Source organism: Anopheles gambiae, chromosome 2 (assembly GCF_943734735.2).
Source record: "Anopheles gambiae chromosome 2, idAnoGambNW_F1_1, whole genome shotgun sequence".
Classification (NCBI taxonomy): domain Eukaryota; kingdom Metazoa; phylum Arthropoda; class Insecta; order Diptera; family Culicidae; genus Anopheles; species Anopheles gambiae.
Window position 1 is genome coordinate 54947229 of NC_064601.1, and position 12304 is coordinate 54959532.

Consider the following 12304-nt stretch of genomic DNA (forward strand, 5'->3'; position numbering starts at 1 on the left):
TCGTAGGTTCTATGCTACGGATGCGTATTGCATTGGGGCACACACACACACGCTTGAAACGGGTTGGTTGGTGGCTTCTTTTAGTGGGGCGAAAACCAGTCGTTGTAAAGATTGTGTTCTCGAACCTGTCTCGAACCTCCTGTACACAATTCCTGTTTCGGCCTGCGTATGTGCACGATTGTTCGAACTGTCGTGACTGATCAGTGCAGTATTGACTGGCAGATTAATGCGACTCACGAACAATTTGTTCACATCATTAATGGTAATAATGGGTCTCGGTTTGGGGGTTTTTACCATTTATTTTATTCACTTTGGTCAACTAGATCAACTCGATCAACTAGAGTTCGTTTTGCATAGGTCATGATTTCACTGGTACTCTGTATAATCTAAGTAACAATCCAATCACGCGGGGCTTCTATCACTGTTTTACCATGATAGGTAGATCACTGGACATTGCTGCAATTCCACCCCCCCCCCCTCTCCCCCCCCCCCCCTTATCTCTCCCTCCAACCTCCATCACAGAGCCCAAACGCGCACGTAGTCCACCTGCATCGATGCATCCTTCGAGTCGGCATCGTCCAGCTTCCACGTTGGCAACCAATCATTTTTGCCATTCCAGAACTCGGTCATCGCGTTCGGTGCCCCATTGTGCCAGGGTTTGTGCGTCGGATTAATGTCATCGTCGGAGAAGTACTCCGAGCCGCCGACGGCCACTGATATCTTGAAGTAGAACTCCTGATCGAACGGGGCCATAATGCTGCCGTACCGCCACGGATTATCGATGCCGGGCGTACTGATGTTGAAGTTGCCCTTCTGCCAAAAGCCAGTACCGACCTTCACCGTGCCCGTCTCGATGTCGTTAATGCTGAACGTTACATGATCGGGCGTCCATTCCATCTGGTACCGATTGAACCCGGTATGGTACCCCTTGCCCGATTCCGAGTTGCGCGTGAAGGAAGTGCCGGGAGCACCGTACCCGCTACCGTACGCCGCGTTCGGACCGAACTTTAGCGTGGACGTGACCTGCTCGATGCCGACATTGATGCCATTCTTAATCAGATCCCGATTGCCCTTCGATTCGAGCAGATCGATCTCGCCGGACGCAGGCCAGCGGCCGTACGCGTTTACCTTCGGCAGGAACCAAATCGCCGGCCAAAGCCAATCACCGGCCGGCAGCTTGGCGCTTACCTCTACCTTCCCGTACTTGAATGCGAACGAGTCGACCGTCCGAATGCTGGCGCTCTTCACCGGATTCAGCACCTGCCCGTGGGACCCAGTACGTTCGCAACCGTCCGGCGAATGTTTGGTGCATCTGCGCTGACGAAACGACTAATTAATAAACGTTTTCCCTCCAATTCCCCCCCCCCCCCCCTTCCCCCTTACTGTTCTGCCGGTGAGCCGCCGTGGACGTTCAGCACTCCAGAGCGCAAAAACGGCTCCCCGAACTCATCCACCGTCAGCGTCGGTCGAATGAAGAGGTTCCCTTCGCGAACGAACGAATTCGTACGGTTGTTGGTAAACCACTGGAACTCGGAATCCTGCAAGAAAGATGCAACCACACACACACGATTGCTTAATCTGACCGCATCTCCATCCGCATCCTTCCTCCTGACCCTTCCTTACCGTATTGCCAGCGAGCGTGTTCTCGTGCTGCCAGGTATCCAGATCGAATCCATCGAATGTGTCCTCGAAAATTAGATCCCCGGGACAGAACGGACCTACGGGAAGGGCATTGTTGTTGTAATCTCCCCCTCTAATCGAATGCGAATGCGTGCACCGTGTTGTCAAGCACAATTACAAATAACCTACCGGATGGTGCCTTCAGTCCGCTGGCCGTCGTTAGGGACTTTTCCTGACATTTGGAGCTGGAGCTGGTCTTTCCGCCCAGGACGGCACCGGCCATTGCGAGACCCACCAGCAGTGTGCTCAATTTACCCATCGATAAGTGCATCGGAGCGCAGCGAACTAATCTTGTCAGCTCCAAGAAATGTTACTCTCAACTTCCACCAACTCGGTCTGTCCTTCTGGGCCCCTGTCCACATCGGGCTTATATAGTAAGTTCACATCGAAGCTGCAAACGAACGCGTGGGAGCTGGCAGCATCAGTTAGATTTACAGCATAATTATGCTCGCCGGGCATTGATTTACCACCACGCGGGCCAGTCACCATCGATCATTCGCGGAAGGTCTCACGGCGCGCGAACACTAGGTACTGTGTCGGAAGTAGCGTGCCTCAAACGTGTGAAATAGGCATGGGACAATTGTGCGAGACCTATGCCGCACACTCAGTTCATTATAGTGTGCGGTTGATCGCCGCACGCAAAAAAGTGAACGGGTAGGTCTTCCGCACGCATACATAACTAACTGAACTAACTGTTGTCACACACAACGACACAAGAAGATCGATCGCACTTTGCGCGAGAAAGAATGCACATATTGCTAGCGTGGTCAGATTGATCAATCGCACACAGCCGCACAAAAAGAACTCCTGCCGCACTCTGACCCCATACTGAGTGAGAAAGAACACTCACAGCCGATGGGTCATTCGCACACAGCCGCACGCGTGTTCAGTTGGGTCAGTCGCACACTACCGCACAAAAAGAACTCTTGTCGCACACTGCCGCACGCGCGTTCTGTTAGTTCGGTCGCTCACTGCCGCCCTTGTATTCAGTAGGGTCAGTCGCACACTACCGCACAAAAAGAACTCTTGTCGCACACTGCCGCACGCGCGTTCTGTTAGTTCAGTCGCACACTGCCGCCCTCGTATTCAGTGGGGTCAGTCGCACACTACCGCACAAAAAGAACTCTTGTCGCACACTGTCGCACGCGCGTTCAGTTAGTTCAGTCGCACAAAAAGAACTCTTGCCGCACACTGCCGCACGCGCGTTCAGTTAGTTCAGTCGCACAAAAAGAACTCGTTAAGCGCACAGCAACATAAAAGAGAAAGCTTGTAGATTTTACTCGTTTAGATCAGCTTTCGTTACAAATCAACTTAAGTATATACAGTCTGTTCTCGAGCTACGTTTTCTAAGTTCTTGTGTGCAATAAGCATAATTGGCTCAAAGGATTCTCAAATGCAAGATAAATTACTGTTTTACCAAAAAATTGAGAGCCTCTTAAAAACCAGAAATTTTCAAATTGTCTGCATGAATTGTGATACATAAATTGTTTAATGTAAAAACCTAGTTACCTAGTTATGCATGAACCGCGTATCTCGGACTGACTGTATTTATAATTAAAAATGCAGCCTTAAAAGCAATAACTTTCTGTTCTTGCATTAAAATCTCGATAAAATTATACATGATATTTAAAAAAAGGTACTTAGCTCCAATTGAGCGACTGACCTACCGCACGCGTTCAGTTCATCATACTGAACGAACTACATCGCACGCGTTCACTGAAAAGAATCAAATTGCCCAAGCCTAGTGTGAAAGTTGGAGCATCCAGCATTACCAGCATTGCGACAATGCCCAACCGGCACCTGTAACCAGATTACTATCGAAAGTGTCATGTTGGACACGCCGCACCTAGGCTGACGCTGACGATGGGGAGGGAGGCGATGAGTCGTCGCACCTGTCACGAGTGCATCATTCGGAATGGTGTTGTCAGTTGCATACACACATCATTAGCATCGAACTGGAACGGGCGGAACGGGCGGAGCGGGCCGTTGCAGTGAGGGAGAAGGGGCGCTTGGATACGCGATAAGAATCGGAGCGGAGAATGAAATGCAACCAGCCGGCTTTTCGTCAGATGTGGTGTCAGTTTAATCGCATTGTTTGCAACACCACCGCCGCCAGAACAGCTGGACAAACGACTGTACAATCGAACATGCGCCCGACAACGAACAATCGTTCGGTAAAATTATTATGAACAAGTTACGGAATTTGCAAACAGTCGCGTAATATGTTAAACAAGATGTTAATTCAAGAAACGGTATCTACCAGCTGAGACAACTCAAAAAACCACCCTAAACTCAATTGCTACCGAAACGCTCCAACTGGAAAAATCTAATAAAACATTTACCTACGTTCGAGTCAGGCCACACATGTGTCATCACTATTCAAAAATTGGTTATAAATAAAGCTTATTGGATCACTCGTGTTCTAGTGTCTCTTCTCCCCATTAGCAGATTCCGCCGAACGAAGGCTCTAGTGGTGGGAGCTCGGAATCGGACCCACCCGATTCTGATTCCGTGTTCGGCATCAATTCCGAAGCCGATTCCGATTCCGGAGTCGATTCCGCAGCCGATTCCGGAGTCGATTCCGGTGCCGGTTCCGGAATTGAATCCGGAGCCGATTCCGGAGTCGATTCCGGGATCGGCTCGGGAATCGATTCCAGAATCGGAATCGGCTCCGGAATCAGAATCATCTCGGGAATCGGAATCGACCTGCGAATCGCAATTTACTCCGGGAACGGAATCAGGCTTGACTCCAGAAATGGAATGGTTTGAATTGAAATAAGAAGTGTGGGAAGCGAAATAAGTCCGGGAATCTCCATGTGAATAGATCATTTACAAGTAAATTTTGATTCTTTGCCGCTATCAACACGTAGCATCATTGGATCCAAACGCCTATTCCTATGCAGATGCCGAAACCGACTCCGTTTCGAAACCAATTCTGATTACGGAGTGAATTCCGATGTCGGAGTCGATTTTGATTCCTGAGCCAATTCCGAAACCGATTCTGATTCCGGAGCCAAATCCGATTCCGGAGCCGATTCCGATTCCGTAGCCGATTCCGATTCCGGAGCCAATTGCAATTCTGGAGCCGCAGCCGATTCCGGAACCAAATCCGCAGCCGATTCCGAAATCGATTCCGCAAACTGATTCCGGACCTACTATCCGGAATCGATTCCAGAAAACTTCGGAGCTAGCCGGAATCGATTCCGATAAAATATTCATTTTTCCCATCACTAGAAGGCTCTGCCCTACTTGGTAACCACGTTTGGTAATCAAGCTATTCAATCGGTTGACCGATCAGCAATACCCCATCTTCAACATAAGTGCAAGTTTGCACCTTTAACGGCTAATACTCCCGCGATGTAAAGTTCCGTTGCTCTACCCGTCCGTTGCATAAGTGTAACTCGACTTTCTTTGTAACGTAGTGAGCGAATTATATGATTCGTGCGCAATTGACCTAACCTGCGATACGTTCTCGCCTCGATACTCCGCTTCGTTCTGTGGGCCTGGAGATGGGCGGGTCGACCCGAACCTATCGGGTCGGAGCCATCCATAAGCGACCCGGAGTTGTTCGGGTCGACCCCAAAGGTACAAGTAGGTACAGTAGGTGCAACGACTCCGATCCGTTGGTGCAACGACTCCGATCCGTTGGTGCAACGAGTTCGAGTCGGGTCGGGTCGAGGTAGGTTTCATACCCGACCCGAACTCGCTGCACCAACGGGTCAGAGTCGCTTATGCTTTCTCACACCTATTCATCATTCGGGTCGACTCGAACTCGCTACACCTGCGGGTCGGATTTGATTCCGGCTTTGACCTAGCGCACCCGCTGCACCCACGAGTCGGAATCGATTCCAACTGGCTCGCACTCGACTCCGGGTCTAGTCGTTAAATGAATCTTATGTCCCACCACTGTTCTGCACTCTTCAATAGTACCATTATTATAGGTTCCTTCTATCCGAAGCTAACCAATTTGTTGTTAACAAATGCAATACAATAAATAAATCAAACACAGTAAAGAGTTGTTCAGGGTTTATTGTCCAAATCGATTGATCCCAGCCGGTATTCTAAAAACAATATTAATACAACTCACATCTACCGCTAAACACTATACTTTTGCCGCCTTCTACCACACACACACACAAAATCACACAAATCAATAAAGTAGATAAATTGCAGTTTTCTAAAACGCGTACCCAATCATAGCAGAAACATTGGAATATTTTTTCCACCTCATACTTTTATCTGCTAGATTCCGTCAAACGCTGCTCTGGATAGCTGAACACTTTCCACGCCGGGGGAGAGAAATTCAATGGCCATCAATCAATTCAATTAAACTATCAGCGCGCTGAAATTGTTCCCCATTCGAAGTTGCATACTTAGACGACATACACATAAACCCGTAAAAGATAAACCATTTTATCAAGCAAGGACAGGTACAACGGTGGGTAAAAAAAATAAAGTTTTCCGGCTCTCGCTAAATCAAACAACCCCAGTTCATCTCCCGTGGAGGGAATTGATCACGGGAAAATGAAATCAACGTGAATTATTTCGCTCCAATCGAGCGGTATCGTATTTGCACGGCACAAAAAAGGCAGATAGAGAGAGAGAGAGAGAGAGAGAGAGAGAGAGAGAGAGAAACAGAAGAAAAACGCACGCAATTTCCCGTGCACTTCTGCAACCCCGGGGGGGGGGGGGGGGGGGCGGCAGCTGCGCAAGTACGCGGTTGCATAAAATATGCAAACGTTCCAAAGCGATGTCATTTGATAATGCAGAACGATTGATCAACTTTCCACAGAAGAGGTGGAGGATTTTGCTATTAGTTTTATCGCTACACCACATTCACCGAGTGCTTTTCATTCTTCATCTATCAACTTTACGCTTCGCCGCACTCGACAACACACGGCACTATGCAACGGAATGAAAATTGCAGCATCAACCAAATCTAACCGTGTGCTGATTATTATTATTAGTATTATTATTGTTTGCTCCACTATGTATGTGCAACAGCACAATAAACAATAGACAATCACAATCAGACTTTCCCCCATAAGCTTAGGTTCTTTCTTTCTTTTTCTAATTGCTTGATGAAATGCTTTGCGCACAAATCAGCTCCAATGGAAAACATATTCAAACAATAAAAGCTTTTAGTGATATGCAACATTTTGTACATTGTTGAATTGTCTCGCTCTCGGGGTACTCCCACGCAGTGCCGTACGGTACTGACTGATAAGATACGCTCAATCAAACACGGCTCGCTAAATAAACAGAACCAGCTCCGGTTCAACCTACATCAAACGACGCGGTAAACAGTGTTGCTGGTATACAATATTTGTTCTACTTTTTTAATGTCTTCATTGTAAATATAGATATATTTTAGATAAAGCGTTAAATTGGTGGTATGCTTGCATATATCAAAGTATGTATATCAAAATCAAACCCATCTTTTTTGGTTTAGTTTGTTCTTTAGCAATATTGCTCGTCCGGTTGTTTGCTAATCTAGACCACTTATTCCATATCATTAACCTTACAATCTTGCTGTATTACTTCAGCACTCACTTTTGGCTTCGACTCAAGGTACTTAAGTTCAGTATTGTATCGTGGTAATTTAAGCAAATTTGGAAGACTATCGTATTTGTGCCATCGCCACCTCCGGGCCCTATTCTCCCGGTGTGTGCGATGCCAAATGTTTGCCTTCATCACAATCACCGATGGGGTTCTATATGTTGTATGTAAGATTAATGTTCAGTTTAAATGTATTCCTGCCCACTTCTGCTATTTTATATTGCCCAAACGTCCAAAACAGATGGACAACACGAGCTATCTTAATTGTAAGGCCAAACTAACACAAACCAAAACAAAAAAAACACACACACTCGCTATTGTATAAGCTTAAGGACCAGCCGTTTGTGCGACCCCTCTTCGCCGATGGTGCTTGTCGGTAAAGAAACGTTCAATCTCGGCAAAGCTCTTGCCATACGTTTCCGGTACGTAGCAATAGATGTATGCCACTCCAGCAAAGCACGTGGCAGCGTACAGGTAGAAAATGCCGCGTATTGCCACCTGCTCGAGCAGATAAGGAAAGATCTTGACCACACCAAACATCAGCACGTACGCAATCGATACAGTCAGCCCTCCTAGCTTCCCTTTAACCTAGAATGGGGAGGAAAAATCATATGCAAATAAGTAAATAATTTTTCAAATCACTTAACGACAGGGTAACACCACATTCGCGCGCTTTCTACTTACATCGGTGGGCAACAGTTCCCCAATCATCGTCCAGGGTAGTACGAGATAACCGAGAGCGCTGAAACACACGTATCCCAGAACGCACGCAAGCAACAGGTAGCTGCCAACAACTGCACTGCCCAAACGGTCGTGCAATAAATCCAGATACAGTGCACCGATCGTCATGCAAGCGCCCATCGCCAGGCCCGAGATGCAGAGCAATGGCCGGCGGCCATACCTTCTCGAGCAGCCCGACGTGATGATCGACATGATGAAGCGAATCGCGCCCAACACAACCAGCGCAGTGTACTGATTGAAGCTGGCGCCCTGTTCGCCCTGTGCTAGCGTTGCTTCGTTGATCTGCTGGAATACGTTCAGGGCGTAAAAGATGAGCACGTACGCACCGGATAGCTGCTGAAACAGGAACACTAGCAGCAGAATCGTCATCGGCCGGTAAACGCGCGGCTGCAGGAACACTTTCAACGATAGCGAGTTTATGGCACACTTTGCTTTCCCGTTCGTAACGTGTGGCGGCTGACGGGTCGGCGTACTGTTGGCTGCAATTTGCTGAAATTGTTCCTCGGCCAGCTAAAACAAGTCGACGAAAAACCATTAAACAACCGTACAATTGCCACCTAAATCTTGACTTTCTCTTACCTTCTTGTTGCGATACAGCCAGCACAGAACAGCCCGAGCTTTGGTGGGATCTTTCTTGGTAAACGTCACCAGCCAGTGGGGAGACTCGGGAATAAGCAGGATGAGCAAAAATGTTACCACTGAGAATCCAGCGAAAATGTACGCTATTGCTCGCCAATCGAAGAACACCGCTGGGTGGGAAACAAGCATCAAGAGATTAGTTCATCCAAACACCACACAGCGTGAATAATTCACACGCGTACCTAGAACGCAGGTTAGCAAAATCCCGAACGAAACAAACACACTGTTGGCGCACAGCAGCATCGGACGCAGGGATACGTGCGAGATTTCGCTCACGTACACCAGGGCCACCGTGGTGAGACCGCCGGACGTTCCCAGGATGATACGAGCGATGTAGATCATGCCAACGTTCGACGCACCGGCAATCAAAATCCAGCCCACAGCAAACGGAACACACGTTGCGAGTGAGATCTTTTTCCGTCCGAACTGATCCATCAGCTGACCGACAACGAGCGATCCAAGTGGAAGAGCAATCGTCACCACGGACGCTATCCAGGACGCTTCGTTGCGCCCAATCAGTATTGGGCTGTCTGGCTCGGAGAGCTGAGGCAGCAGAATGGCCGAGTAGGTCATGTTGATACCTGCCTGGACAACTATCAAATTCACCAAACAGGTCGCTAGTATCTGCAAAAACAAAGCACACACTAATTATTACCACAATCGCTCAACTTAAAGACCTAGCTTTACACCTACCTGCTGATAGCCATCCTTCCAGCCAATGGACGTGGTTGTTGCTTTGTTCGTCTCGTTTGAGGCTGTCAGCTTTTCGCATCCATCGCCCCTCGAGAGCGGCTGAGCTTCGTTGTCATGGTGATCCTTTCGTTCTTCGTCCTCAACGCCCAACGCGGGCGTTCCGATTGCCTGCTCAACATCGGTCGTCCCGTTTTCGGTCGGTGCCATTCTGCAGTCCGTCACACACTGTGCGGATGTGCTAGCATTGGGACAGCTCGTCCCCGCCAGCAATCGGGAAAAGGAGGATGCGACGCTCGTTGAAGATAGCGATTCGCAATACTTCAACGGTGCGGTGCAATCAGAAGATAAATAACCCTCTCCCAGGGCTCATGAAGATAAGACTAGCTGTAGTCGTTAAGCTATTTGTTCACCGTCTACCACTGAAACGAGAACTCTACTCTATATTAGAACTCGAACCGTTTTGGCTCTGGTGTATGGGTATTTATATGGCTGGTCTGTCTATTAAAGGATCAACGAAAGCTGTCAGTTAGGAACACAAAGATAAGACGTGACAGATGACACTGAAATGTTACGTCTTATTATTTAAATACTTTTCGAGATGTATAACTTTTTTTTTACTGTTGCTGATAATCACAAATGATAGTACATACTAAAAATAAGTAAAATTCACCTAAGCGTTTATGTTACGGCAAACCCCTTCGCAATATTAATAATGGTGGTTCTTATTGGTCAGATATCGAATGCCATTCCATTATACATTCGCCGGCCTAATAGATTTGTCCTCCAGTCTGTTGTTTGTCTTCTGCAATTTGTGTCCATATTTTAATATACTTTTTTTTATTATCCCGTTTGTTTACTTGAAAAAAAATGCAACACTCTCAATTGTTTCAAACACTTTCAAGAAAATAAGATAGCTTTAAAGCGATTCGGTTTAATGTGGCTTGTCCTATCTGTTAGCCGCCAAACCCTTCAATGCGTTCCAAGTTCCTACCGTGAGCGGTTTGAGCACGTGCTGCACGAATGATTTTGATAGCATTAATTATTTTCATAATAGTAGCGTCCGCATTGTAGATTTCTTCAGCCTAACAAAAACACCCATACATTCACGTATGGACGGCTCCAACATACGGGCTAGCGTATGCTGACTGTTGGAACGGGAATGAAAGTGAAACGTAAACAAAACACCCTTCTTTTTTGTTTTATTCGAAGGCTACGCACATCGTTGGCGACGTAGCTAGAATTGGTCCAATACGTGAACAGCTGATTTCGTGCATGCGGCCAATCGAGAGAGTGAGAGAGAGAGTCCGCTGCTTCGATTCGCAGAGCGTGAGAGTGTAACGAGTGCGAGAGCGAGAGCGCGAGCGCGTTTTCGTGAAGATTGACAAGTCAATACTACGACAGGGTAGGAAAAGAAGCCTGGAGCTACATAGCAACCAAGGACAAAGAGCAACCGAACCTGAATGTGGAGGGTGCGTATTGAACGGCGTTTATCGCTTCAGCTGCTGGTACGCGTCTGCGGTATAGCATCACAACAAACCACACTGTTCTATTCCATTACTGTTCACCACACAACTACGCCCAAAGACGAGTTCCCCTTCGGACGGCGCGAGGTCAACAAACTTTCGAATTCGATTAGATGGAGGGTGAATACGCAACTAGTACAACACGCCTACGAATGTTGACAAATAACTAGTTCACTCGCGCTCGTTGCATTGCCCGAACATACACGCATTACCCATACACGAACGTCCAGCCAAAAAGCAAAATCACGCCGCAGCGTTGTAATTCATTGGCTTACCTGCTCAATAAAATCACACTTGCCGCGAGTCGGCGAGTCAATACGCGATGTAAAAAGTGCCTATCTAAACACTCGCACACTACCACAGCACATGTGTTATCGTCCAACTATCATGCGTCTCCATCGGAATCCGTCGCACGTACACTTCTACCCTTTCTCGCCAAGGTATGCACACACTTTGCCAACTATATTGTGCCGGTGGAGGTTCTTCAACGTATAGCCCGTACAGTTCGCGACTAGTGCCCGATTTTCGATCTTGTGGTGCATCAGCGAAAAATGACACCCCCTCCGGGCGGGTAGCAAACTAGAACGTAAACACACGGCGCGACGACGAGCTACACGAACAATGACAGTACGCGCGACGAGGCCTTGCGTTGTATTGAGCTTACGCAGTCTATCTACCAAGCGCAGTAGTAGCCGGCGACACGCGCGTAGACTTTATTGCAATGCCTGTACCCAAGCAGCATTCGGTTGAACTGTTAGATAATTGTGTTTTTCGTTTCATTTCAATTACATTATTAGTTCAGTAAATAATTATGAAAATTTTGGTTATTTGAAAACAAAACAAATCATTAGCGCATATCATGTTTTGCTCATCAAAGCGTTGGTTAAATTCAGAAAATTGCATAAAAAAATATTGTAAAAAATTTTGTTCCTTCGTGGGATGCACAAACTATTTGCAAAATTTTATAATTTATTTTCTTATCACCTTCAGAACTATTTTACGGGTAAATTTTATTAGAATTCTCTTCACAAACTCTAATTTTAGGAGTTTTGCGAAAAAAAAATGATGCGAGTGCATGTCCGTCCCTGAATTATTTCAAACAACTCACCACACACCCTGTGTAGAACAGTGAAATATTTCAACCACAAAAAGGGCCCTATCCGTTCAGACACAGGCGAAGAGCAGTGCGATTCAAATTTTAAAAAATAACTTCTCAATTTTGTTTTTACCCAAGGGGAAATAACAATAAAATCAACATTTTACAGCAGTAAAGAACATGAACGAAAAAAATAAGATCATGAATGAAAAATCTTTAAAAGGCGTCGTTTTCATCATTACTGGTTTGTACTGGTTCATGTATCTACCCAACGATGGGGTTAAGACGACAAAAGTCACGAAAATGATAGACCACACATCGCATCATCGGCAAACAATCGCGGCTTCACAACTTCGCTACGAAAATAATGGCA

The 12304-nt window shown here is 46.9% G+C and overlaps 2 protein-coding genes across 5 annotated transcripts; both read right to left on the bottom strand.

Moving 5' to 3' along the window:
- Positions 1–491: 491 nt before the first annotated feature.
- LOC1274602 (beta-1,3-glucan-binding protein) lies at positions 492–2229 on the bottom strand. The gene is made up of 4 exons (XM_313748.4): positions 1810–2229; positions 1624–1718; positions 1384–1538; positions 492–1312 (listed from the first exon to the last, which is right to left on the bottom strand). The coding sequence occupies exons 1-4, from the start codon at positions 1949–1951 to the stop codon at positions 517–519; spliced, it is 1188 nt and encodes a 395-aa protein (XP_313748.4). The 5' UTR covers positions 1952–2229; the 3' UTR covers positions 492–516.
- A 4558-nt stretch (positions 2230–6787) lies between these two features.
- Positions 6788–11550, bottom strand: LOC1274603 (facilitated trehalose transporter Tret1). Of its 4 annotated transcripts, none has more exons than XM_061651211.1 (7): positions 11111–11550; positions 9983–10114; positions 9313–9731; positions 8802–9243; positions 8560–8729; positions 7924–8490; positions 6788–7827 (listed from the first exon to the last, which is right to left on the bottom strand). In XM_061651211.1, the coding sequence occupies exons 3-7, from the start codon at positions 9517–9519 to the stop codon at positions 7567–7569; spliced, it is 1647 nt and encodes a 548-aa protein (XP_061507195.1). In that variant the 5' UTR covers positions 9520–9731; positions 9983–10114; positions 11111–11550; the 3' UTR covers positions 6788–7566. The 4 variants fall into 4 exon arrangements, with proteins under 4 accessions (XP_061507195.1, XP_061507194.1, XP_313749.6 ...); XM_061651210.1 differs by having other exon boundaries at positions 9313–9745; positions 11111–11502; XM_313749.6 differs by lacking the exon at positions 9983–10114 and having other exon boundaries at positions 11111–11508.
- Positions 11551–12304: the final 754 nt, after the last annotated feature.

Bases quoted from the DNA above. Each gene is read 5' to 3' on its own strand.
- LOC1274602 (XM_313748.4), bottom strand. From the start codon at position 1,951: ATGCACTTATCGATGGGTAAATTGAGCACACTGCTGGTGGGTCTCGCA. The intron at 1,719-1,809 runs GTAGGTTATTTG...CCCTTCCCGTAG, and splicing joins CGGACTGAAGGCACCATCCG to GTCCGTTCTGTCCCGGGGAT. The intron at 1,313-1,383 runs GTAAGGGGGAAG...TCGTCAGCGCAG, and splicing joins GGCGGCTCACCGGCAGAACA to ATGCACCAAACATTCGCCGG.
- LOC1274603 (XM_061651211.1), bottom strand. From the start codon at position 9,519: ATGGCACCGACCGAAAACGGGACGACCGATGTTGAGCAGGCAATCGGA. The intron at 9,244-9,312 runs GTAGGTGTAAAG...TTGTTTTTGCAG, and splicing joins GGAAGGATGGCTATCAGCAG to ATACTAGCGACCTGTTTGGT. The intron at 7,828-7,923 runs GTAAGTAGAAAG...TCCCCATTCTAG, and splicing joins GGGAACTGTTGCCCACCGAT to GTTAAAGGGAAGCTAGGAGG.